Source organism: Hyperoodon ampullatus (assembly GCF_949752795.1).
Source record: "Hyperoodon ampullatus genome assembly, chromosome: 17".
NCBI lineage: Eukaryota > Metazoa > Chordata > Mammalia > Artiodactyla > Ziphiidae > Hyperoodon > Hyperoodon ampullatus.
In genome coordinates, this window is record NC_136930.1 from 57,962,531 (window position 1) to 57,990,214 (window position 27,684).

The 27,684-nt window shown below is 45.0% G+C and overlaps 1 protein-coding gene across 1 annotated transcript in view; it reads right to left on the minus strand.

Moving 5' to 3' along the window:
* Positions 1-18,396, minus strand: part of EXT1 (exostosin glycosyltransferase 1) — a gene marked incomplete at its 5' end in the record, with an annotated part of 308,249 nt that extends 289,853 nt beyond the window's left edge. The window contains one exon of the mRNA XM_079722553.1: positions 17,435-18,396. Coding sequence (XP_079578679.1) covers positions 17,435-18,396 — 962 coding nt within the window. The remainder of the gene's footprint in view (positions 1-17,434) is intronic.
* Positions 18,397-27,684: the final 9,288 nt, after the last annotated feature.

Below are 27,684 nucleotides of genomic sequence, written 5' to 3' on the forward strand. Positions count from 1 at the left end.
ATCAGGTATTTTTCCACCATGAAACGAGGTGTTATGTACTTTGATCCCAGTCAATTTTTTGGTCTGGCCCCTTGATCTACATTTGAAAAAGACAGATACTAAAGGAAACTAAAACTAAAACACCAAAAACTAAAAAATTTCTTAAAAGATGAAAAATTCCAGAATATGCCATAGTCTTACCTCCATCTGTTTGGGTTCTGGAATTTTTAAACCAAAGAAAGGACTACAATGGGCTACCCAAATGCAGTAAGATTTAACTAAACACCTATCAATCCAACTACTGCAGTGGGGGGTGAGCTCTGGGGTACAGAGGAGAATGAACCAGCTATACCCAGGAATACACCTAGAGAGACAAAAACTAAATAATTATAATGCAAGATCTTAGAATGATCTAAGATTGAAAACTGCACCAATCTAAATTCCAGAATCTCTCCAGGCCCTGAATGACAGGACATAAGGAGGCCCCTCAAAGCTTACAGACACCTAAAATTATACAGGGTGAGAGAATAGAGGGGGGGGAAGAAACTTCACAGAGTCCATCCACACATGATGGAAACAAGCCCTTAGATTACCATCTCACCTGCTGTGTGTGGATAGAGCAATGCTTAATCCAGGCTTCTGCTGATGAGCCTGGTGATAACCAGGGAATGCCCTGGGCTGGCTGATTTATGCTCCACTATCTGAAAAATCACTAGGCCACTTTTATACCCGCAAGGGGAATTCAAATGACAGGCTTCAAATGACAGGTCTTACACCAGTCCTGAATCAAGGAGCAAACTGAGAAAGCTCCCAAGTCACGGTACCTGGGAATTCCAAAAGCAAATATTTTAGACTTTAATAAGAGACATGTCAAAAAATCCAATTAATTCACCTCATCTAATTAAATGAGTTAATTGGAAATACGATACGGTACTTTTATCTCAACTGCTACCTGAATCTGCAAGTCAGCTTACGGGGAGAAAGAGAGGCAATTTTTATTTTGTGAGGAAGAAATGAGACCACAAGGAGACGGGAACAAAAAAAAAAAAAAAAAAAGCATCTGATTCTTGGCAGAAAACAATATCCAACACTGACACAGGAAAAAAAAAAAAAAAAAGCATTTTGAATATTTCCTCCACCTACAAATAAATACAGGCCTAGTGTCGCTATTGTACGTAAAATACACAACTGCTTGCTGTCTGCAGTCAAGCAATATCATGTTTGAGATTATGGTAGAAGGTCTCACTTGACTTATACTTAATGAACTGTTCCCTAGAGTCTCTTTTGCAAAAGCTGTTAGGGAACACTCTATATGATTCTGTGATTTACGCCAAGGATATAATCCTGTTCTAACATGCTTTTGGGTCGGGGGAATGTGGTAAAGTGCCAAGGGACAGGATGCGACCCGCAGTGTATCTCCATCACAGCAAGGCTTGCTCCAGTGTGGAATCCAGTAGGAATCAGATCACAACTGGATTTGGTGGCAGAAACGGTTATTACAGAACAGCTCTCACAACGTGTTCGTTCCTAACTGCAGCTGTGTCTCCCGAGAGCAAGAATGAAAATATAAATTACAATGTGTCTGAAACCTCCCATATCTTCAGAACACAGGCTAAAATCTCCCTAACGTTAACCCGGACTGCTGTTAGACATTTATCATCAAGGGTAGGTAACACACTGCTTCAACTTAGCATGCAGAAAGGGTCCAGAGGTCTGGGTCCTGCTGCAGCTGATAATGCCCGTCCTAAAAAAAAGCCATCAATTGTTAACAGCCATGCAAATTGCAGAAAGTAGAAAGTTATTCACTGTTATCGCTTCCCGATTTGCTAAGTACCCCATCGTGATGGGATCGCTCTTTCGCCTCCTTGCATTGCGAGAGAAGAAAAAAATCCTATTATCTTCTCTGTCTCATGCAGGTTTAGCTCAGAAAGTCATTTCAGGTGATGCCACTGGCACATCTGCCACTGTTTTAATGTTTTTTCAAGAGGCAGGAACAAGGAGACCCACGTGACTGCTCAGCTTCTTGGAACAGGTGGGAAACATGATATGTACTTTGGTAAAAGGAAAAAAAAATGTTTTAAAGACATAAAGTCATATTAATAATTTGCACCCTCGGTGGAACAACTTCTGGGAAATGAAAATCTATCACATTTTGGCAACAGTTACAACAGGTGGTTGGAATTCTGGGCACTTGCCAAACCACCTTAAACTTTTATATGACTAGCAAGCTAATGCATCACACTGCACACTATAGTTATAATGAGCTGTAAACAGATAGGTCCAATGGAAGAAATGAAATGAAAACAATGATAAAGAGACACAAATGGTAAATCTGAAATTGGACATGACTAACGTGGTTTAATGGAACAGGAAGATTAATGACAGTAACAATGGTTATTGACTGAGTACTTACTATGTACCAAGCACCGTTCTAAGCATCTTACACGTAATATCATTCACTTAATCTTCACAGTAACAATCCTACGAAATAGGAGTTATTATTATCTCCATTTTATAAGTGAAGAAATGGAAGCAAAGAAGTAAGGTGCCCAGCTAGGGGCAGAGCCACCATTCACATTCAAGCCCCTAGTTTCCAGAGCCTGGGTGCATGACCTCCGTGCCATACTTGGCTGGAAGTCAAGAGATATGTGCTCCATTCCCTGTTCTGTTGAAACCAGCTATATGACCTTGGGCAAACTGCCCAGCTTCCCTGGATCTCTACTTCCTTATCTATATAATACAAGAGTTACACTAGACCGTTAAGGTCACTTCCATGACCTTATTTCTCCTCCCTCCAGATAAAACTGACGCCATGATAGCATGATTGAACACCAGGCTCCTTCTCAGACAAAGGACAGATGCATAGACCTACACATGTGTGCACAGACCTGACAGCCCCAATTGGTGATGAGTTCACAGGACTCTGTGCAGGAAAACCAGTTAAGAGAAACTGAGGCCAGGGAGGCTCAAAGAGTCACCAACACCCCCTAGAATAGCTACTTCACTTGGAATTTAAGGGTGCTCAATCTCTGAGCTTATTTTTATAGAAACTTAAGATTTAATCTGACAGTGTTATTTACAGTAGCCAAGACATGGCAACAACCTAAATATCCATCAATGGATGAACAGATAAAGGAAATATGGTATATATACACAATGAAATATTATTCAGCCTTAAGAAAGAAGGAAATCTCGCCATTTGGGACAACACAGATCTTGAGGGTATTATGCTAAGTGAAATAAGTCAGAGAAAGACAAACACCATCTGAACACCACTTACGAATCCAAAAAAGAACCCCCCAAAACACAGAGAAGAGATTGGTGGTTGCCAGAAGCGGGCTAGGGGGGTGTGTGTCGGGGGAGTCAACAGGTCAAAGTGGTCAAAAGGTACAAACTTCCAGTTATGAGATTAATAGTCCTAGAGATGTAATGGTGTCTATAATTAACAAGAGAGTAAGTCTTCAAAATTCTCATCACAAGAAAAAAAAATTGTAAAAATGTGTGGACATTAACTAAACTTATTGTGGTAATCATTTCACAACACATACATATTGCTAATATATACTTACATATCACTTACAATATGTATATATAAAATATTTTACAATATATCTATATATAACATATCATCATTTGGCAATATATATGAGATATATATGTATATATAAAATCATTATGATGTACACCTAAAACTAATACAATGTTATATGTCAATTATATCTCAATTAAAAAAAATTTTTATTTTGATACTGAATCCTTTTTGCCCTCATTTATCCTGCTTGGGTTACTCCTTAGACAAAGCTAAGTCTAAAATAAGTGCAGGGGCTTCCCTGGTGGCTCAGTGGTTAAGAATCTGCCTGCCAATGCAGGGGACATGGGTTCGAGCCCTGGTCCAGGAAGATCCCACATGCCGCAGAGCAACTAAGCCCGGGCACCACAACTACTGAGCCTGCGCTCCAGAGCCCGCAAGCCACAACTACTTTAGCCTGCAGGCCTAGAGCCTGTGCTCTGCAACAAGAGAAGCCACCGCAACGAGAAGCCTGCGCACCACAACGAAGAGTAGCCTGGCTCCCCGCAACTAGAGAAAGCCCGCGGGCAGCAACGAAGACCCAACGCAGCCAAAAATAAATAAATAAATAAATAAACTTATTAAAAAATAAAATAAGTGCAGGAAAATACTACTCTTTCTTTGAACTGTAGTAAACATTGAGGTACTTAAATTTTATCTTCATATAAAATACTGTTCAATTTTTTTAAAATATGTAATATAACTCTACAATCTACATACAGAAAATATTATACATTTCCAGTCTTTGAATCAGTAAAAGACTGACTGCCCTACATTTACAGGTTTGCAACATTACACTTGCATACTTAAAAATGCAGTTATCATAAAAGGTGCTGCTTAAAGGCAGCTTTCTTAATGCAGTGTGAATTTTAAAGGAGCACGTAGCATATAAGAAACGGTGTTTTCAAGAAAAATTTATTCTCTGCCTCTCAGTAAAGCTAAAGTATTTCGGTATTAGATCCCCTCTGATGAGATTTTCAGATTGGTTCAGATATACAGACCTAGAAATCATTTTGGAAAATGACCTTACCAAGCTTTGTAAAAACATAAAACATAATTCATACTTAATCAAGTGTCATACGATTGCCACCAAATCTGAATCCATTTTTAAGACCTACTAGGAAGTCAAGTAATTGGGATCCAGTGCATTCTCCTTTTTAATCTATACACCTTGAATACGTTTATGTAATATCCATACAATTCCACAAGCTAACTGACACAAACAAGCCAGGAGATTTTAAGTGCAGGAAATGAAGGCCAATGGGAGAAACAACTGAACACCTTCCCTTTGCTTTTTTTCTCCTTTGCTTTTTAATTAAATGATAAATCTCAATATGAATTCATTAGAAGCCTGATAGCTCAATTAAGTTATGTTACTATATACTCTGGGGCAATGCTTCAATATCAGTTAACAGAGTTGGGATGTAACCTGAGCAGGAAATGTAAGCCAAAAGTTATATTTGACCTACCATTTGGGAGAAAAATTGCAATTAAGGGGGCACAAAAAGTCCCAATATCTACAGACTGTTAAAATTAAATGACAAAAAGACCATAATGGTTTCTCCTGTAGCAATACATCCTTTAGATTCACAGTATGCAGTAAAGCCTGTCAGTTCATTTTAATTTGGTTTTACCGATATCATATCCAACAGAACAGGAAAAAAAGAAAAAGAAAGAAAAGAAACTACCTTGGGAGAAAAGAAAAAAAAAAAGGTTATTGGAAGAAACATCCACTTTGAAAATGAAAAGAAACTCTGGGTAAATCAGCAAAAGATGAACTTGGAGGAAACACGGGAAGGCCTGGGCTGTAAACCAAAGACAGTGACATCTACAGAACCCATACTTTGTACAGTCAACAGTACTTCGATTGGCTAAATAAATGTAATTTTTTTTTCATTTATCCAGCAAAAACTGAGTGCCCAGTATGGGTGGGTCAGGCACGGTGCTAGGCTGTGAAGACACAGCAGTGAGTGAGTTCATGTCACTTTCCCCACAGAGCCTTCCTTCCCGCCATATTTAAACTGTAACCCCCCATTCCCATTCTCACTGTGCATCCACATCACCTGGAGAGCTATTTAAAAACCTGAACTTCATCCCCAGAGAGTCTGATTGGCTAGGAGTAGGGCCCATGCCCCATTTCCAGAAGCTCCCCAGGTTGAGACCCACTGCCTTCACCCCTTTCCATATACTGCTTTTCTTCCCAGCACCAAGCACCTTCTAACACAATCCATAACTGACATGGTAAAAGCCTCCAGTCATTAGACTGGGACCATCTTGGGGCAGGGATGTGTGTCTGTTTGGTTCACTGTTGAATCCCCAGTGCCTGGAAAGAGTAGGTGCTTCATAAGTATCTGTTGAGTAAATTTAATGAAAAATGACATGAATTCTCCCCTCAGGGCCCATACAATTACTGGGGAGAGAGAAAAACAGAGAGTTAAATAAATGGAAAAAACCACAGCCGTGGCAAGTATTAACTGTTCTATAAGGGCCCATTAACAGGAGAATTGTGACCAAGTCTCGGGCATCAAGGAAGTGACACTGGAAGAAATGAAATGAAGCTGGGGGACAGTTTTCTGAGAGAGAGAAGAGGGCATGTGGGGAAAGGGAGGAGGAGGAGGAGTGAGGCTCTGCCAAGGCGCTGGGGATGCAAAGGCAGGTAGAGCTGGACCAACCCCACCTTTACATCGTATGAATGAATTAGGAGAAGCCTCCAGGGTGAGTTCAACTAGGATAGTGGCATGGTCCTATTTTTATCAGTGGTGCTGTGGACGACTTCCACCGATCTGTCAGGGTGCTGGAATATATATAGGACATGTGAAATCCATTCCAGATCTCTACCCATCAGTTCCCATTCTGGGCATCCCTAGAAATGCAGAAAAAGCAGGACATGCGCCACAACATACCTACCAGGGCAGCCTCTAAGCAACAGACTAGACGCTCCTCCTCCCCTCAGGGACGCCTTCCCTGCTCTAATTCCCAGCCTCCATATTCCACACCTGGGGCCACTCTTTCCCGGAGCCCAGGGCCCAAGTCAGCTGGAGCACTAGTCCGTCAAGAACCACTAGCATCACAGGCCCACGTGACAATGCCAGAAAACGTTATATTTCTCATTAAAGTATTGATATGTACTATAAAACCCCAGAAATCTGAGTCAGCCACAAATACCAGAACTCTGATGCAAACTCCAAGGATGCAACTACCCCTTGTATCCGGAGCCTTCGGGGAACTTGCTAAGCTTGGTAGATAAGCTTTCAAATGGAGAGCTTATCTTAGGGGCACCAAAATATTTTTATTTTAACTATAGGGCTCAAAAAAGTTATAAAGGGCTTCCCTGGTGGCGCACTGGTTGAGAGTCTGCCTGCCAATGCAGAGGACACGGGTTTGTGCACCGGTCCGGGAAGATCCCACGTGCCGCGGAGCGGCGGGGCCCGTGAGCCATGGCCGCTGAGCCTGCGCGTCCGGAGCCTGTGCTCCGCAACGGGAGAGGCCACAACAGTGAGAGGCCCACGTACCGCAAAAAAAAAAAAAAAAAAAAAAGTTATAAAGTTCATTATTTGTTCCTCTACTTTCTTAAACAAAGGCCAGCATACATAAGTGACGGCTCACGGTCAGCGCTGTACCGTGGTATAGTTTATCAAATATTTACAGAAGCTCTGGTTGGTGACAGGCGTGGTATTAGGGTAGCGGGACTCAAAGGCATGCTTCTGGGGAGTCCGCAGGGCACACTCGGGCTCTGGGCCAGCTGCTCTTAAATTGCAGTGCTGGGGCTTCCCTGGTGGCACAGTGGTTGAGAGTCCGCCTGCCGATGCAGGGGAAACGGGGTCGTGCCCCGGTCCGGGAGGATCCCACATGCCGCGGAGCGGCTGGGCCCGTGAGCCATGGCCGCTGAGCCTGCGCATCCGGAGCCTGTGCTCCGCAACGGGAGTGGCCACAACAGTGAGAGGCCCGCGTACCAACATTGCAGTGCTTCTTTACTTCTTCTGGGTGTTACATTTGATCACTTCCAGGCCTGCTTCCTTCCATCTGGGTGGCCAACTGTCCCTTCTTCCCAGCTCTGCCTGCAAGAATCCCTCTCTCTTCTTTTTTTTTTTTTTTTTTTTGCGGTACGCAGGCCTCTCACTGCTGTGGCCTCTCCTGTTGCGTAGCACAGGCTCCGGATGCGCAGGCCCAGCGGCCATGGCTCACGGGCCCAGCTGCTCCACGGCATGTGGGATCTTCCCGAACCGGGGCATGAACCCGTGTCCCCTGCATCGGCAGGCGGACTCTCAACCACTGCGCCACCAGGGAAGCCCAAGAATCCCTCTCTCTTTAAATTGACTGCTCTGAATCTGCTGTGGGCTGAGAAACCAGATTACCACGCTGGTTAGAACGGTCTCTCCTCCAGTAAGATTAAATAAATTCTAGGTGAGAAACACAAGTGATACCCTATAAATCAATCACACTATTCTTTACGTGTGTGGGGTCTTCATGACATCAGTTCCAGCTGTGCAGAAACAGTACGATGCCGTGGTGAAGAACACAGGTTCAGAAGTCAGACGGCCCTCGGGTTGTGTCCCAGCTGTGTGCTCTTAGGCAAGTCACTTTTAAAGATTCTCTGAACTTCGTTCTGCATCTCAAATGAGTATCTTCCTGCTAGGGTGGACGTACAGATTAAAAAAGATACTGCCCGTTACCCAGCACACAGTACACTCTCAAGAAATATTAGTTGCTATCATCTTCATCAACCGGGCTCAAATATGTCAGTGCCAACAGGATATGGCTTAACAGTGCCTGCCACAGGCAACTTCCCCTAACCACAGTCCCATTTCAGGAAGCAACTTTAGGCTGTTCTTTGCAAAAGGATGGCCACCAATTCAATCAAGAATGACAATGTGACAGGGCACTCTTTCAACTGATGAGGTCACCACCAGACCCAGAGACGTGGCCTGATAGGAATGGCTCTCCCCTGAAGGAGTAAGGATCCCCAGTAAAGCCAATCAGGCTGGTTTCCTCCAGGCCTGCAGGCGAGAATTCAGGAAAGACTGGCCAGTAGTTGGCAGACACACCCCGCGACAGAGGTGCCAGTCTGGGGAGAGATGAAGGTCCAGAGCGGGAAGAAAGGAGCAGACCCAAGTTATATATATATATGCTGGGTCCTGAGAACTTACTGGAACAGTTCAGGTCCAGTTTTTGTTCCATGTCCCTTCACAATAAATCCTGTGACTTAAGGTGGCCTGAGTGATATTCTGCCCTTTGCAACCCAAGGGCCTGTCGAACCAGCCCATTCATACGAGGTAGCCTTCCAAAGATCACCCTCAACCGATGAGGCACAGAAGTCACTTGCAAAAGCAATAACCTGCATTCCTAGAGCAGTCATCCAGGGAACTTGGGGGATGCAGAGTCAAGGCAGTGCCTGACTGCCCCAGAGACCACCTCCACCTACTCCCACCTTTGCCCCAGGCCACCTGCAAGCTCCAAGGCCCCATCTAGGTCTTTCCACAGCCCACAGAAATAATGGCTAGCCTTCCAGGGCATCTACCACAATTTTCTGGGGAGTAAGTATCAAGAAAGAGGTGAGCAGTTATTTCTGTGGCTTAGTAAAGAGCCAAGTTATGAAACTAAGCAAACCTCTGTGGTTGATTAGAAAATGGCAGGAAGGTGATTTTTAATAAACACCACCACCTTGTAGAGCACATCAGTGTTTACAAGGCTTTACATTACAAGCAGTTACCCACTCCACCTCTTTTCAATCTTTCAACGACCCTGTGAGGTGTTATGATCCCCACTTACAGATGTGGAAAATGAGGCTGAAAGGGTCAGCACCTAGTCCAGGAATGTGTGTGGGTCAGTGACTTCCCTGGTCCAGGGTCATCGCCCTCTCCTAAAGGGCTTCACAGAAGACAAGAGGGTGCACAAAACGAGGAAGTGTTTCTCCACAAATCTCACTGCTGCTCAAAGCAATTACAATGGGAAGAAAGTCTAACTAGGCGTAAATGGTTTGGTTTACTTTGTTTCCTGTCTTGGTTTTTTGTTTATTTGGGGTTTTTTTTCTTTTTTTTTTTTTTGGCCACTCAGCAAGGCTTGTGGGACTTTAGTTCCCACACCAGGGATTGAACCTGGGCCCTCGGCAGTGAAAGCGCCAGGGAATTCCCTCTGTCTTGGGTTTTTTTTGTTTGTTTGTTTTTGTTTTTTTATCCCATCAGACAAATGGGTTTCTCCTGACTAGGGAATTTTTTTTTTTTTACATCTTTATTGGGGCTTCCCTGGTGGAGCAGTTTTATTGGAGTATAATTGCTTTACAATGGTGTGTTAATTTCTGTTTTTATAACAAAGTGAATCAGTTATCACTTAGAATAGTACCTTATTTGCACTTAGAATCCCAGACCTGACCTGGATGCCCCAGAGGTAAAGCCACTTGTCTCAATTCACCTCCAAAGGACCAGACTCAACAGCCAAAGAGAAAAGAGAGGAGGGCTTTGAGCAACTGACACAATTAACTGACAAAACTGACACCTACCCAGGTTAGGCCCACAGATTCTGAGATCCCAGGAGAGGCTGCAGAAGGCACGGAGGAAGCGGTCTGCTCAGTAAGAGACACACGGAGGTTTCTGGCTCCAGCAAAAATGAAACTTCAAAGGGAACGGAGCTGTGGGAACTTCAAAGACCCCCACCCCCACCCACCCCCGACGCAGGACCAATTAACACCTACAGATGTTTATCTAAGCAGTCATTTCATGCCGGCTACTTCGCTAAATGGGTGCTCAGACTCACCTCAAAAATTGCTATTCCTCCAAAAGGGATTGGTGGTGGTGGGGAGGTCAGGAGAGAGGAAGTGCTGTGTTTTCTGAGAGAGAGACCTTAGTCAAGAAGAAAACAAATCCTCAATACAGTGAAATTCATCACAGACTTATGTATAATAAAAGAAAAGATGGGAAACAAATCTCTTACTAAGAAAATGCAAATCAACTACGGTACAGCCATGAGTTACTAAAAAGAACCGTGCAGCCATTAAAAATCCTACTTTAGTATTTTAATAGGATTTTCCTCTTTAGTAGGAGAGGAAGAGGCTCTGAGATAATGTTAAGAAAAAAGCAACATGCAAAAATACACTTAAAGTCGGACTTTAACTTTATAAAACCGACAGACTAGAACGGCCAGGAGTTTGTTTTGTTCACTCCCGGCGGCCCCAGCTCCAACACCTATGTGTCTGGCACAAACAAGACACTTAAGGAAAATGTGTCAAATTCATTATTTACTATTAATTAAATAATAACTAACATATCTATACAAGGTACGTGGATATGCAGACATAGAATGACATAATCAACCGCAGAGGTGTATATGTGAGTTATAACAGGCCAACTACTGAAGTTTAATAATAGTGGTTAGCTCTCACTGTCAGGACTAGAGAAGAAATTTCTTTTCATATTCATCTCTTTTGCATTTTCCTAATTTTCTGCAGAGGCTCTGTACAGTTTTTATAATTTTTTAACCACTGTTTTTCTACAGGGAGCCTCAGGGCCTGGGAGCAGTGGTATGCTACACTCCAGAAACCTGGCCCGTTTTGTCAGAAATGGAATCTTCCAGTGGGTCTCCCATTTCTACAGGGTCACACCTTATACCTGGGGCAAAGGTCACTCCTGCACCACCTCATGGGTTCACTGACATCTAGTACAGGGCAAACCCTGCAAGGTGCTATCAGGAGGGCAAAGGTCACACATGATTCACTTCCTCACTTTTCTGAGAAGAAATCTAGGGGGAAACGAAAGGCAGAATCTACATAGTCAAAGTTATAAGGTTCCCTGAACGGAAGAGATGAAGGAGTTCGATACTTAAGTGTCAACTCAGGGCTGTCTTAATCACATCTCTTAGCCAGATTTTTTCCTTGGGAAGCATGTTTATAAAGGAAAGCAGTAGAGGAAAAAAAAAAAAAGATATGACATACAAACACCCAAATCACACTAAACTCACTGATAACAAAACTGTGAACAGGTAGAAATTTTGTTTGATTCTTTAAGGTGGTAACATTTTTTAGAGGAAAGAGCATTGTCTTTGACATCCAAGATGCCTGGTTTGAACACCACCATTTCCTCGCCAGATGTGACCGTGGCTCCTAACTTTACCCTCTCCAGGCCTGTACTCCTATCTGTAAAGTGGGGATTTTACACACTGTTGTCAAAAGGCTTAAATGAGCTAATAAAGGTGACTTCAGATAAGACACTGGACAAATATCTTGCAGTTTTGAGGGAGTCCCTGTGCATTAAAGGAACTTGGGCACAGACGGAAGAGCTTTGAAGGAAAACCAATCGGTCATTAAGCTCATGGTGTTCACATCCAAACACGAACACTCTCAGGAGATTGCAGTATCTAGTGACCGCTGAGCCTGACGGGTCCCCTCCGGAGAGGCTGTGTGGGAAAGTGACGGTCATGAGGGAGCAGCGGGCCTCAGAGAAAGGAGAGGAATGGGAACCAGGAAACCTGGACTGTAGCCTCCGCTCAGCCACTTACAAGCTGTGCAGCCTTGACAATCCACCTCACCAGAGCTGGCCTTAGCTTACAAACCTGTAAAATGGCCTGACGAGACACCTGGCAAGGTGGCTGTGAGCAGAGCAGCCGGGCCCTATCAAACACAACCTTTGGTGTGACCTTAGTGTACTCAAGGTCATTGTCAGCAGGTGTTTCTAACAGCGGGTTCTGGGGAGGCACATCCACAGGCCTTTGGACAAAGAGAACAAGCACCACCTGAGGGTGTGACAGCTCCCCTTTTAGCCAAGTCGGTGCCACCCAAAGCTGCTGTCACAGTCGGGGGACCAATGGTGGCCTCCCACTGGTGGGGCCTGCCCAAGCCTTCATAGCAAGCCATCCTCTGAAGGACAAAATCCTACAGGCTCCCAGCTCAGGTCACAGATTCCACTTTCACCTGTCATTTTTTGAACTAGACTCAATCAACTTGCAAACGTCCCTAGAAGTAGCCCACGAAACCTCAACCTTTAGGGATTCCTTGTAAATGAGGCTCTCAGGAGCCCTCCAGAAAGCAAGTTCAGAGAAGGTGAGAAACTTGGGGGTGGGAGGGGCACAGAAAGAATTAGAACCTCAGTGCAAGAAGACACATTGCTAACTTCAAAATTCGTCTAGGGCTGGCCCTAGCTTTATTTTAAAACAGTGCTTGGGCTCCCCTGGTGGCTCAGTGGTTAAGAATCTGCCTGCCAGTGCAGGGGACATGGGTTTGAGCCCTGGTCCGGGAAGATCCCACATGCCACGGAGCAACTAAGCCCGTGTGCCACAACTATTGAGCCTGCGCTCTAGAGCCCGCGAGCCATAACTACTGAAGTCTGCATGCCACAATTACTGAAGCCTGTGTGCCACAACTACTGAAGCCCGTGCGCCACAACTACTGAAGCCCGCGCGCCTAGAGTCTGTGCTCTGCAACAAGAGAAGCCACCGCAATGAGAAGCCCGTGCACCACAACGAAGAGTAGCCCCCACTCGCCACAACTAGAGAAAACCCACGCATAGCCACAAAGACCCAACACAGCCAAAAATAAATAAATGAAAAAAAAAAAAGAGCACATATGTGTGTTTAAAAAAAAAGCTGTGCTTATGTGGTTTATTTTAGAAATGCTTTTGTGCTATCATACACCTGTGGGGAAAAAGGTGCTAATATTTTACATTTAAAACCTGAGAAGCACAATTTCCAACTTTCATTCCTCCAAGGCTCCCTGTTGGATCACAAACTCGCTCAAGGTGTCTGGGAATATAGTTCAGGAAAATGGGGAATCAATACATCATCATTTACTTGTGCACATTTTCTTTTTGCTATAAATGCATCTGAATTCAGCTTATCATTCAGTGAATTCAAAGCCTATTCCCAAAATTCACTGGAGCCAAACTGAAAAGTGCCCAAAACTCCTACTTAGACTAAACAGCACTGGGGACCTCCACCTTAGTTGGCAATGAAAAGAAATATGTAAGCCCTAGAGCAGAAGTTCTCAAGTCTGACGATGCCCTTAGTAGCGGCTGTGTGTCAACCCCTAAAACTAGATGACAAATTATGCATGTATGTGCTTTCTTTTTTCACAAAGTTGGTCCAAAGTCTTTATCAGCTTCCCAAATGATTCCAAGAGAAATCCCATAAGAAGCACCATCAATAAGGATCTTTCAGTGGCTGGAGAGCTTTCAGGTGTGTCTGTAATTAAAGATGGAATACTGTAGGTCAAGGAGAAAAAGTCAGAAGGCCTGCTTTCTAGGGCTACCCCTGCTACTAAACAGTTTTCTGACCTTCAGCAAATCCCTTTAACAGTCTATCCCTCAGTTTCCACATCTGTAAAATGAGGATGTTTGGAAGTTGTATGATCACTTACCTTCAAAACCCTTAAAAACACAAGGATTGTGAGGTACAGCTTCAACAAACACAGGAGAAAGTGTCCAAAAGGCCTGCACAGAATCCTGCCTGTTCCCAGAAGAGCTGCTTAAAATATTCTCCACAGCTTTCCTCAAAGGGGTCAAAGATAGAAGCCACCTCTCATTTCCTTCTTTTTCTTCTATTTCAGAAAGTCAAATTTGAAGTTTCACAATAATGCCCTTTGAAGGGATCTGCACTATGAAGTTCATGCAAAAATACAGTAATTCTGTAAGGCTGCGTAAGAAGCTCAAAAGATGCAAAATAGAATTTCTCTAAAGCCTTATTACAAATCATGTGATTACTGTAGCAACTTATTTTAGCCAGTGTCATCTACATCTGTTAATATATGTAACTGATGAAAATTAATTATGGGTGTCATAAAAATGGATGTTTTAATATAATCCTGGAAGTCTGGGTCGAAAATATTGCTCTATTACAAGAGAAAAGTCTTTTCCTTCATTCCATGCAGTTCTTCTATACCTTTAGTAGTAAATGTCTGATTTTCACAAAAGTGAAGTTGAAACAGAAGTCTTCAACTAAACATTTATTGTCATATAAGGCTAAATTTCGCTAAAAGCAACGTTTTTTTAGTTGATACACTTGTACATATTCTATAGTATTGTAACTCAGCCACGATACCATAAATTTTCAATCTAATTATCAGACCCCCTAAGTCCAAAACAGTTATATGTGGTTGCTTGTGGCAGCAAATTAAACAGAAGGCTTTTCATAGGCACTTGCTAATAAAGAAAAGAAGTAGATGAAAACTGATCCTGTTTTTATAAGCCATTATCAAATGAACGCTTAGAGAACCCTAAAGCAGTCGAAAACCCATTCCACCAAAGGATAAACTAAGGTTCAAGGGGATGAATCAAAAGTCACACCATGAGACAGTATGAGAAGTCAAACTTAGATGACTTCTATAGACCTAACTGTAATATCCTCCCTGGGAAGAGATTAGCATTTGATTGAAGGAGTTCTGCATCTGACACACACACAGCTGACTTACAGAAAACATCAGTATAAGTAGCAAAGTACAATAGTTGTGCTTACTTCAGAGCACAAGACAGGTTGCCTGCTAGGTGAGCATTCTCACCACATTTCAGAGCTCATTCATTCTTCATATCTTCCAAAGTCAACGGCAAAGGCAAACATGTTTGCAAGCACCATTTCTCAGAGATAAAGCGTTCAGATAACCCAGAGAGAGGAAGGAGTTAAAACTCCAGGTCAAGCAGGCCGATGAATATAAACGTTCTGCAACACCATCCCGTCCTATGAAACAAGGTTAGAGCTGTAAAGTATGCAAAAGAGGAATGAAGAAAATCCAGAAGTGACTCTGAAAGAAATCCCTGCTCAGGAGAAAGAGGTAACTTGCTTTCCTCACTAAATGCCACTCTTCATATGAGACTCAGTCCTGAGGGCCTGACCCCTTGTGGTCTTTAAACATAAACCAAAACAAGGGCGTGGGTGTCTGATTTCTTGAGGCAACGACAAAGAGGGCAAAAATTAGTGAAATTTAATTAGCAAAAATTAAAGGTTCTTGGAAACCAGCCCCTCCTTCCCTTATTGCCAAAAATCTCTAGAAAAACCTTCTGCAGAGAATGCAGACGATTTATTTTGGGACTAGGAGAGTAAAGCAGATATGACTGTTGTATCGGATTGAGGGTGTTTCCCAAATAAATGTATAATTCAAATTTCTTAAGATCTCCCCTCCAGTTCCTTTAGAGGAATGAAGACCATCATGATCCTTCTACAAAATTCGGTGAGACTGCTTTAGAAGACAATGAAAGGTCAGACTTCATCTCGAGTTACTCCACCATAAACCAGACAAAGAAATTCCTCAAAGGCTATGAGCATTTTTTTCTTACAAGCACCCACAGGAATAGGTCAATGTAAATGTCGTGTAAACAAAGCGTTCATTACTAACCACAGTTTGTTTCTTTTGTGAGAAAATTTTAATCCATGGCAACTGCACCCAACATTCACACATAACTGCCCTCAAAGCAGAGGAAAATTTAGATTCATAATTGACCCTACAGCCTCGGGCTTTGCTTATGCTCGAAAAGCAAGAGGTGTTGGGGTTTGGGGGAATCCCAGTGTTTGATACTTTCTCCTTCACTGTCTACGATCAAGTACAGGAGGACTTGAATTTCTCTTCCAATCACTCCTACAGAGGCCCAAGTGTCTGAGGAAATCCACAGACAACAATCAAACCTTTCATTTCAGGGTCCTTTCCCCATCATGCCCCTTCCTGTTCCAATCAGTTCTGCAAAGCGTTTCCCCTATTCTGCATTTCATGAATCAATTGCAAAATCCGCCAACCTCTGCCAGTTCCTCTTGTACTCAGCTGCGAGGTTCCCCTTCCTCCCTGGGTAGCACAAGGCTGCTCTGGTTTTTAACTGGCGTAACGTGGAAATGCACTGTGGAAGCTCACTAACTCTTTCACAGCCAGACAGAAGTGAGAGAGTCTGGGGCTCCCACCCCATCGACGAGGAAACGGACCCTCCAAGCTCAGGTTAAAGCCGATTCATAGAAACTCGTTTTGACCCCAAGCCCAGTGTGTCAGTTACTGTCACTGGGAAGGAAAAGGAAGAGTGAGAAGGTCCACAAAGTCTCCAACTCAGTTACTTAGCAACTGGACAAAACTTGCTTCACTCCAGAGGGTAAAGAGGCATCTCACAGAGCATTCAGAGAGTAACAGTCTCCGATTTACATGCAAATTGATAAAGACAAAAGGGAAAGGGAAATCTAAATTAGCAACTGGAGTTTACAGCAGAGAGGCTGAGGCCCAGATTTTTAAAAAACAGCTTCTCCTAGGGAGGCAGGATATATACATGCCAACAAACACACATGAATGAATGCATGCATGCATGCAAGATCACAGGCCCTAACCAGTTTACAGTCTCCCTTCATAAAAGTCAATGCCACCTGGGAGTAGGGAAGAGGCAGGCGCAGAAAGTTTAGTAGCTGAAATTAAAGGACTTCCACTGCTAACACAAATTTAAGGTTTGTGGAAAGATGACAATTGAAGGGTGGGAAAATTCCGGGGAAAGCTGCTCCCCCTGCTCGTGAGAAAAGCAAATAAAGCATCAATCTTGGGGTAAGGTCCCCGGACTGTGGGTGGATTCAAAGCCTCTCGGGTCCCTAGACCCTCACAAACACCCTCCTGGATCCACTGGTGAAGTGCAGTTTCCAAACTCAGATCAAACCCACACCCTTCATAGAACACACATCACCCTGAAGGTTTTCCAAGCAAGAGGGAAGCATGGTCACCTACTTGGCCCAGGAAAGTGCTCCAGGATTTTCCGTTAGCCCGAGGAGCTCAAACTCTGGGTCCTCAGCTCCAAGCTACACACCAGAAGCAGGCTGCTCAGTCCCAGGCTCAGAGCAAAAGGAAGAGGACCCGAGGGGGTCCCCTGCCCCACCCACATCTCCCAACTTCACACCTGGACCAGGTGGGCAGGGCCCAGGGCTGACCCGCTGAGGCCCATCAGCTAAGCCACTTACTTCTCATACTCAGTGTTGTCTCTGTCACAGCGAGAATCCTTGTGCTTTTGCCAGTCTTTGCCATGCTTGCAGGTGGTGAGAAGCACGACGTCTTCCCCGTTATGGACGTGATATAAGGCATTCCTGGTGTCTGACCCTATCCCTGTCAGGTACCTCTTCCCCTTGAAGACTAGCATGTACTTCCTGAGAGGAGGGATAGTGTTAAACTTCAAAAAACCCCTCTCCCCTCCTGTCCTGGGATGATCCTTAGAAAAGAGGGGAATAGAAACATCAAAGTTGGGTCGGAAGTTTTCAGTACTGATGCTGGCTTTGGCCAGCATCGCCTGGCCGATGTCAAACCCCACATCCTCGGTGTAGTCAGGCCAAGTGCCAGAATATAAATTAAAAATTAAATGATTCCTACCACTGTTCCACAAGTGGAGACTCTGCACTTTGGATCTCAAATTGTGCACATACTGAGGTGACAACTGGTCTCTGTCTAAAGTATCCAGACTCAGGACAAAGAGGCACGCCTGGCTGGGGTCCGAGGTGTAGAACCTGGAGCCCTCGATGGCCGCTAGAATGTTTTGGTAACTTTCGGCGATTTTCTCCCCTTTTTGCTGCGGATATACGTAGACTTTGAAGCCGTTTTTCTTGCAAAGGGTGAAATCGAAGCAGGACTCCATGCGGCACTTCTTGCCTTTGTAGATGCTCGAGTTGGCGTCTCGCTTCTGCCGTGGGGAAATGTGCACGCTGGAATCCTCGTTTTCCAATTGATCCCAAGGAACGAAGGGGCGCAGAGCGTCCGGGAAGCGGGGCCAGAAATGATCCGGACTCGGGTGGTGCAAGCCATTCCGACGGCTGTGCTCCTCTCTCCGGCTGTGGCTTCTCGATGCCCTAAACTGCAAGCCTCCGAAATAAAACAAAAGGGCGAGACAAGAGCCAGCTGAGAGCAGGATGAAATAGCGTTTTTTGGCCTGCATGTGTCCTGCCTGGGTCAAGAGGATTGTAAATAAACACAAGAATCACCCAAGTTTCCCAATCAACACTTTCAGCTCCAGTCCGCCATCTTCCCGCCTGTAAAGACTTCAAACTCTCCGCTCCCACCTTCTCTGGATGCCTTTCCCCAAGCCGTGGACTGATCCAGCGCATGTGGGCGATTTCTTTAACTTTCTCCCCTTCGGTCTTTCATCTTTGGGTTGCACAATAGACGGGAGAGAGCGGGGCTGAATATTTCGCACCCAGGGCGGGCGAGCAGTGGACTGTAATTCTCTTGCATGCAACAAGACGGAGGAAAAGAAAGAGAGGGGGGAAAAAAAGCTCCCGATGCCCAATCAATGACAAGACGAAGTGATTTCCTTGCCTCTCGGATTCCTCTCGGCGCCGTGGAAAACGAGCCCCGGGAAAGCAACTTCAACTCATCCACACTCCGGGGCAGAACACTCCGGTTCCAACAAGTCAGCCGCTCTCCGGGTTCAGCCGGCTAGTGCATCTTGCAGCTGGGGCGCCGTAACCTCACAAATCCCTGCATCTCTCTTTATTCCCTTCTGCAGCGGCTCCGAGACTCCGGCGGTGTTTACTCCTGCGCTCGCGGGGCCGGCCCCCGGGACGCGCGGCGGCCCGGCAGAAGGCGGCGGCGCTGGGTGACGGCGGCGGCGCGTCCTCCCCGCGGGCAGTGCCGGCCCCGAGCGGCGCTTCCCAGGCCCCCGCGCGGTTGCTGCCGACCGCCGCGTTCGGTCGCCGAATGTTACCCGGTTCTGAATGTTACACTTACACATTCCATTCCCGACACGACAGCGCTGACCTCATCCATCCACGCAGCCCGCGCTGCCATTGGCCGAGCGTCACGTCCGGGGGGGGCGGTGCTTCCGCTGCGCCCATTCATAACCCCCGGCCACCGGCAGAGGCGCCGGCGCGGCGCTGGGGGTGCGGGCGGCGTGCGGACCACGGGTTGTCTCTGCCGGGGCCCGGCGGGCGGAGCCGGGGGCGGCCCAGTGCGAGCCCCGTGGCCCCTCGGCTCGTCCCGGCCGGGACTCAGGCCTGGGCCGCACCGCCTCCTACTGCTGCGCCGGGAACCAGCGCCTCCCAGAGACGCCCGCTGGCGGGGAACCGGGGACTGGCCGGCGCTTCCCGGGCCCCGCTGCCCCGGGCGCCCTCGAGAATCCTGTCTCCTCGGCTGCCTGTCGGCAACGCCTCCCCGAGCGGGCGGCTGGGAGTGTTCGGGTTCCTGGGGAAGGATGCTCGAAAACTGGAGCAGTGGGGCGAGCCCAAGGGATGCGGGAGGAAAGAAAGACTTCATAGAAAGCGACCGCGGACCTTACGGATGCCTCTCCCCGCCCACCTTCGACTCTCTGAGGCCCCCAATTTTTCCTTTTTACAAAGCATCAAAACAGGTCCCTTATTCCCTACATAGCCCATCCTTTTTTTCTCTCTCTCTCTCTTTCCCCAAGGAGACACCTCAAGCCCCAAGAATAAAGAGGAAATATTACAATCAAGAGGAATCATTACAATCCTTCCTGTCTGCCGGTGCCCTGAGAAGACACCTATCCCAGATCCTCTAACTTTCCGCGCATCCTTCCCTCGCTTCCCGGAGCCCCTTGTCTGTTCTGTAGAAAGCTTCCAAGAGCTCAGTCACAGCGGAAGAAAAGAGATTTTCTAATAGCTGAGGAGAACCCTGTTAATTTAAGCTTTTCCCAGCACCTGGTGATGTTATTCTCTTCTGGGCGTGGTGGGGTGGTGGTTTTTAAGGAGCTGTCTCTTAGGGATGGATGACTAGTAGGACTGCCAGCTGTCCCAGCTGTAGATGAGAAACTTGAGGCAGGAAATGACCTTCTTTACCATTAGTACCAGATGGTTGGTCCGCCCTTCAACTGCCCTACCACACCCCAGCCCCAAGCTCCCCGCAGGGAGCCTCACTGGACAAATCAGATAAAGAGCTGGAGTCCTCTAAAGGTCTTCCAAGACCACAAAGATGTGCTCACTCCCAAACAGTATTTCTGGTCCAAACCAAGCTCTCTGGCCTCAGAGCCTGAATTCTGCTCTACAGAGAACACCTCCCACCCTTTTCCCCAGCCTAAGTCACGGGGGCCTGGCCAAGCTGGACAAACAGTTGCCTAGGGCAGCAAGCTGTTTAGTGATTGTTTATTATGGGAGTGACTGAGAGCTAGGGACAGACACTTCCCAGCTCTCCCCAGGCTGCAAAAACCTCCAGTGGGTGTGGACAACGGGCATGGTTATAACAAGGCAGGGTGAAATAATCAAGTGGAAAATTTTAGACATTTGTTGTTTCAGACTTGTTTTTAATAAAGGGGAGAAGGGGCCTGGGTGGGACATCACTGTACATTCCTGAAGTCTCTCCCTATCTCTGGCCTGCCAAAGATGAGGTAGCTTTTCCAGATTTGACTTGTACCCCCTGCACAATTTGGACAGGCCTGGGACAGAAATGAGATTTCAGTCATCTTCCAAATGCAATGACAATGATGCAGATAAATGCAGTGATTGAAACCACATGTGACCCAGGGTCCCCCCCGCAGCCTGGGGTGCTGAGAGCAGCCATGCAAGGCAGGGGTCCTTCTGTTGAGATCAGGGTGCAGATTTTCTCAGCCCTATGGAATGGGGCTGTAGGGATTGCAGCCCCTCTATATCCTGACAGTTGTCCTGTGTGATCTTAGTGGGAGCCAGCTACTGCCCTTGCTCTTTTGCATCTCTTTCTGCTTTGACACATTTTTTCTTGTCTTGCCTAACCATTACTGATTCCCTCATCCCATGCCCCAGGGATACCCAGCCCTACTGTCACATTCCATAGTGGTATATACTGTGAGAAAAACTTTGGTACTGAAAATGAGAGAAAATTTGGATTCAGACCCCAGATCTGTCATTTACTAGTGCCTTGGGCATGTGGTTTAATCTCACTGAATTTCAGTTTCTCGTTTAAAAGGTCAGAATAATAATATTTTTCTGAATCTGGAAACTGTAAATTGCTCTACATGTGTAACATTTTTTGCCTAAGTTCCACATTTCAAAAGCCAACTGGAATCTTAAGTAGCCCCTTATGGAAAAGAATCTTAAAAAACAAGAAAAAGTGGGTATACGTATATGTATAACTAATTCACTTTGCTGTACACCTGAAACTAACACAACATTGTAAATCAACTATACTCCAACAAAAATGTTTTTTAAAAATCATCTTATCCACAAATCCCCAACATGCCTCAACAAAATGAATGCCCCTTTTCTCTATTACCCTGCCCATTTATTCATTCTTCTATTACTGCCCTTATTGCATTAGAATTATTATTTATATGTCTATCCCTCATCTAGACTATGAACTCAACAGAAGTATGATCTGTATGTCTTATTCAGATTTTTGTCCCGAGCACCTAACCTGATGCCTGGAACAAAGTAGATGCTTCAATAAATGTGACTGCAAATGTGGGGGGCGGGGAAGTAGCCCCCTATGATGGCATCATATTGCATCTCCCTCTGTTTTATTTTCTCCCGAGCCCTTCTCATTAGCTGAAATCCTTTGTTTGTTTGCTGTCTGTATTTCTTCACTGTAAAGGGAGCTCCCTGAGAACAGGACCCCTATCTGTCTTTCTCACTCCTGAATCCCCAAAGCCTATGGTAGTTCTGGCACTTAGGTGGCGCTCAGTCAATGATTTGAATGATGAATGAATTACTAAAACTCTACTTCACCTCAGCACCTGAACATGCTTGAAGAGAAAGCCCTCCATCGTAGTCTCTCAAAGCAGGACTGAGTCTCTTGTTCAAGGTAGAACTATTACAAACCAGGCAAATCAGTCCATCGTAAATCCTTTAACAACGTATGTCAGATCATGTAATTCCTCTGGTCAAAGCCCTCAAGGGATCCCTGTCTCAGAATATGAGCCAAAGCCCTCACGAGGCCCTGTAAGGTCCTACAGGATCTTCCCTAACTGCCCCCACCTCTACTCACCAGACCCCTTTCACCTCATTTCCTGCCAATAACTCTCTCCCTCCATCCCAATCTACTCACTCTTCTCCAACTAGGCTGGTTTCCTTGCTGTTTCTTATACATGCCAAACATGCCTCTGCCTCAGGGCCTTTGCACATGCTCATCTTGGCTAGTATGCACCCCAGTAGCCACACTACATACTCCCTCCCTTTTTTAAAGTCTCTTCTCAATACCACCTTACAGCTGAGGGCAGCTTTGACCTTCCTAAATAAAGTAGCAAGTCCTCCCCAGTTTTCCTATCCCCTCAATTGCTTTATTTTTTATCCTTAACACTAATTGACACCTGTATACTATATATTGACTTGTCATTTTATCATTTACCTGTTGCATCTAGAATGTGAGCTCCGTGAGGCAAGGACATGGATTTTTAGTTCACTGCTATATCCCCAGCACCTATGACAGGGCCCATCACTAAATAAGTATTTGTTGAGCTAATTAATTATTTGATCCTATTGTCTGTAGGGCAAATGGAGAATATTCAAGGCTAGAGTTCTAGTATCACACACACACACACACACACACACACACACACACACAAAGCTAAAGCTATCCCAGTGATTCAAGCCTTGCTTAATTTCCTCTTTCAGGAATAATTTTTCCCCAGGGCTGACTAAAGACCTGAAAGCAGCATGGCACACATGAAACCCAGAAGATGTGGATTCTCATCCTGGCTCTGCCACTTACTTTATAACCTTGAATGAGTCACTTCTCCCTAAGTTTTGGATTCTTATTGGTAAAATCAATAGTAACTGTAATATAATGTATATTGTGCTCAGTTCACTGGGTTGCTGTGAGAATTAAATGAGTACAAATAGATAATGGATGAGAAAGCCCTTTGCAGTCCACAATGTATATGGCAAATATAAGATTTGATTGTCACAATCTTGGACAATTATGGACACTGGTGCATGAGATCATGTTTGCAAGTCAACAGCATTACATACATGAAATATCACCCACCAAACACTCAGCACTTTCCAGATGCTTTATAGACTCTGGAATGGTCACTGACTATTATAAACAAACAGGAAAAGGGAAGAAGGGAAACTCACCAATGGACAAAAAGCAAAGAAGACTTTTTTTTATAATGTATGAGGTACAAATGCTTTTCAAGGGTCTATAATTATATCTGCTGTAGGAAAAAATAATTGACTCCAAAATGTAAAAACAAACTAAAATATTGAAATTTAAAAATGCTTAAATTCTCTAAAATGTAACTTCAGGTTGACTGTCAAGGCAACCCAATTGTCATAAAGTTATACATAATTTTTATTTGACGTGGGCACATTTTAATGTTTTGGTGATGTGTGCTGGGTGGGGTCTCTAACAGTAAACATTCCAGGTTCCCAGAAAGGTTGGGAAACTCTGCTGGGTATGTGCTGATTGGTTATAGGAGGTGGGAAAAGACAAGCAGGCCAAGGAAAATTAAGGCATTGTGGAGGAGTGGAGAGATTCCCAGCCAGGACGGGAGCCTGGGTTCCAGTTCCTTCTCTGCCTGGAACTCAAGGAAACCCAGAGCAGGTGGTTTCTGAATGCCAGGTCTTAAGTGTTTCATCTGAAAACCACAGAGCAGGACTTTGTGATACCTTTCCACTTGAAACAGTCAAGGCTGCCCTGTGTAGACCAAGGGGGTAGAAGAGAGAGGGGAGTCCCTTAGGAGGGAGGAATGGGGAACTCCACTGAGAAGGGAAGGAAAAATGGAGTGGACATGAGAGGCTCTTTCAGGCCTCCTGCCGCCTGCCCGGTAGGGCAGCCAAGCAGGAAAACTAACCAAGGGTGAAACAAGGGCAATTCTAGTGAGGATGTGTCAAATCCCGAGCCAGGTGCTTTGTACACATTGTCTCTGCGACCCTCCCAAGGTTCCTAGGACACAAGTACTATCCCTATCTCCTATTGCAAATGAGGAAATGAAAACTCAATCCTGGGAAGGGGCTCCCTGCAATTCATTCATTCATTCCTTGAATGAATATTTATTAAGCAGCTACCCTGTGTAAGGTGTGGTGCCAGGCACTGAGGGTATTTGTCTATAGTCCTTTGTCCTTTACAAAGCGCTTTCATGAGAGGAATTTTGCTTGAGCATCATCAGAACCCTGTGAGTTAGGAAGAGGGTATTATCCCTATTTAGCTAGTGAGAACGTAAGGCTCTAGTTCGGGCTCTCTCAGCTGGGGGACTGTTACTATTTTGCTGAGCATTAATTCTTTATTGCAGGGGCATGGGCTGTGCATTGTAGGATGTTTAGCCACATCCCTGGCCTCTACCCATTAGGTACTAATAGCACTCCCCACTCTCACCTGCATCGGCAGTTGACACTAAAACATCTCCAGACATTGCTAAATGCCTCTCCGAGACAAAACCACCCCTTGCTGGGTGACCCATTATCCCAATTAAATGATTTACCCAAGGTCAGCTGATCTCCAAGTGGAGAACTTAGAATTTGAGCCTCATCTTCCGACTCCATGCCAAGGCTTTGCCCCAACACTGCAGCTGCCTTTAGATAATCTAACTGATCTCCCTTCTGCAAGACAAACAGATCAAAAAACCTCATAGGCATTCATTTAACAAACTTTTATGAAGAACTTCATATGTGCAAGGCAATACGCTAGGCACTTGGAATCTGCAGTATAAAAAATAGGTGGGGTGTCTGCTCTCATTCTACTGGGGGAGATAATAAAATAGCAAGTAAATAAATAAGCAAGATAATTTGAGATAATTCTAAGGAGAACATAATGGATAATTTAATGGCATAGATTAAGATGAGGAAGAGCAAAGAGGCTCACTTTAAATGGGATAGTCGAGGGCTTCCCTGGTGGCACAGTGGTTGAGAGTCCGCCTGCCGATGCAGGGGATGCGGGTTCGTGCCCAGGTCCGGGAAGATCCCACATGCCGCGGAGCGGCTGGGCCCGTGAGCCATGGCCGCTGAGCCTGCGCGTCCGGAGCCTGTGCCCCGCCACGGGAGAGGCCACGACAGTGAGAGGCCCGCGTACCGCAAAAAAAAAAAAAAAAAAAAAAAAGCCATTGTCGAGAGGGATAAATCAGGAGCTTGGGATGAACACACACACACTACTATATATGAGACAGATAACCAACAAAGACCTACTGTGTTATAGCACAGGGAACTCTACTCAATATTCTGTGATAACCTATATGAGAAAAGAATCTAAAACAGAATGAATATATGTATAACTGCATCACTTTGCTGTACACCTGAAACTAACACAACATTGGAAATCAACCATACTCCAATAAAATAAAAAAAAATTTTAAATAGGATAGTAGGTGAGGAGGTAACATTTTGGCTGATTCCAACTGACGAGGAAAGAGCCCTGGGAAGAGTATACCAAGCAAAGTGTCTGGCCAGTACCCAGGTCCTGAGGCAGAAGTGAGTCTATTTTCAGCAGGCATTAGCATCACTAGATGGGTTGGTTCAAACACAGATTGTTGGGGCCCATCCCCAGAGTTTCTTTTTTTTTTTTTTTTTTTTTTTTTTGCGGTACGCGGGCCTCTCACTGTTGTGGCCTCTCCCGTTGTGCAGCACAGGCTCCGGACGCGCAGGGCCCGCGGCCATGGCTCACGGGCCCAGCCGCTCCACGGCATGTGGGATCTTCCCGGACCGGGGCATGAACCCGTGTCCCCTGCATTGGCAGGTGGGCTCTCAACCACTGCGCCACCAGGGAAGCCCCCCAGAGTTTCTGATTCAGTAGAGTTAGGGTGTGGCCCAAGAATTTGCATTTCTAACCACTTCCCAGAGGAGGCTGATACTGCGGATCTAGGGACCACGCTTTGAGAACCCCTGAGTTAGTGCATCAGCGGAAAGGCTACTGTTTCTGGAGTGTGCTGAGTGCAGGGAAGAGGAGCAGGAAGGAGGTCAGAGAAGTTGCAGGAACTTTAGCACGTCCTGGCACTGCAGGCCAGGCACAGTATTGGGATTTTATTTTCGGAGGGGGTGGATAAGCTTTGGAGGATTTTAAGCAGGGGAGTGATATGATCTGATTTCCATTTTTAACAGCTCCCTCTAGCTGATAGTAGGGCAAAAGCGGAAGCAGGGAGTCAAGTTTATATATCTATAACATATTTTTGAAAGTCTTTATTCCTTACGGTAACAACTGTTGTAAGCCAGGATAGCAAGCTAGGAGAGAAGGGGAACATTAGGTCCTGTTTTCATGATACAGAAACAATGACAATCAGAGTCAAGCCAATAAGCCTAATCGCTGGACAATTAGCCTGGGATTGCTAAGTAGGCAAGATAGCCTGCCTTAGTATTTATCAAAACTGCACATTTAAATTGAAAATTTTCTCCACGATCTTAACTCTAGGGCTTGATATAGTCCAAGTCATATATATTTATATTTAGCAGTTTCGTCCATGTGTGTTTCACAACTTGGAACTGGCAGCTATTTTCAGTGATAGGACATCCCTTGCTGGTGAGTGTTTTCTGAGGAACAAATGGTGACAAAGGACTTGCCCTTATCTCAGTCTGGATGCCATCCTAGGAGCCTTATAAAAGTTTTACTAACCCCTGGTGGAAGGCACAGATGCTCTACCTTGCTGGCTTGTCTTGGTAGCTTCTGTTTTCTCCCAAGACTTTCATTCCTTTAACAATTCATGTGCTGCACAGCCCAAACTCCAGGAGGAGAAACAGACATGGAAAGAAAGAATCACAATAGAAATGGCTCCAGGGTATAATTTAGAGGAGGAAGTTGATAAATTTGTGTGGGTCCCTATTAACATTTGTACATCCATTTATAGATGAGTAACTGAGAGAAAATGAGAAATGGAAAGAAATGTCAACTATTGAAGGTGATGAAATCAAGAAGATACCCACAATTCAAGCCAATTTTCCCCATTAGATTGTAACATTCTTTGTTATGCAATAGTCTGTCAACATTCTCTTCACTACAAAAAAAAAAAAAAATTCAACTCCTGATAACCATTAGAATCAAGTTTGTCTTCTATCTAACAACTGAAAAATTTGTATCCTCTGACACTTCTATGCTACTCATGGCGCATAATTATTGATGATTGCAGTGATAACCGAGAGAGACCCTGTAGGATCTTAAGGTAACTGCCAACTCACTCGAGGAAGGTTAAATTATGTCCAGTTCTATTTCAGTGATTTAAATGCATATCATGATTGTCAAAATCATTTAAAGTTGGTGGTCCATGTATAGTATATGGGGTAACTTGTAATTAGCATGGTCATAATATGGACTATAAAGCTAGCTATTTGAGTGATGCTCCAAGGTCATTCTTTGGTCAAATTTCCTCTATTTCTATGAA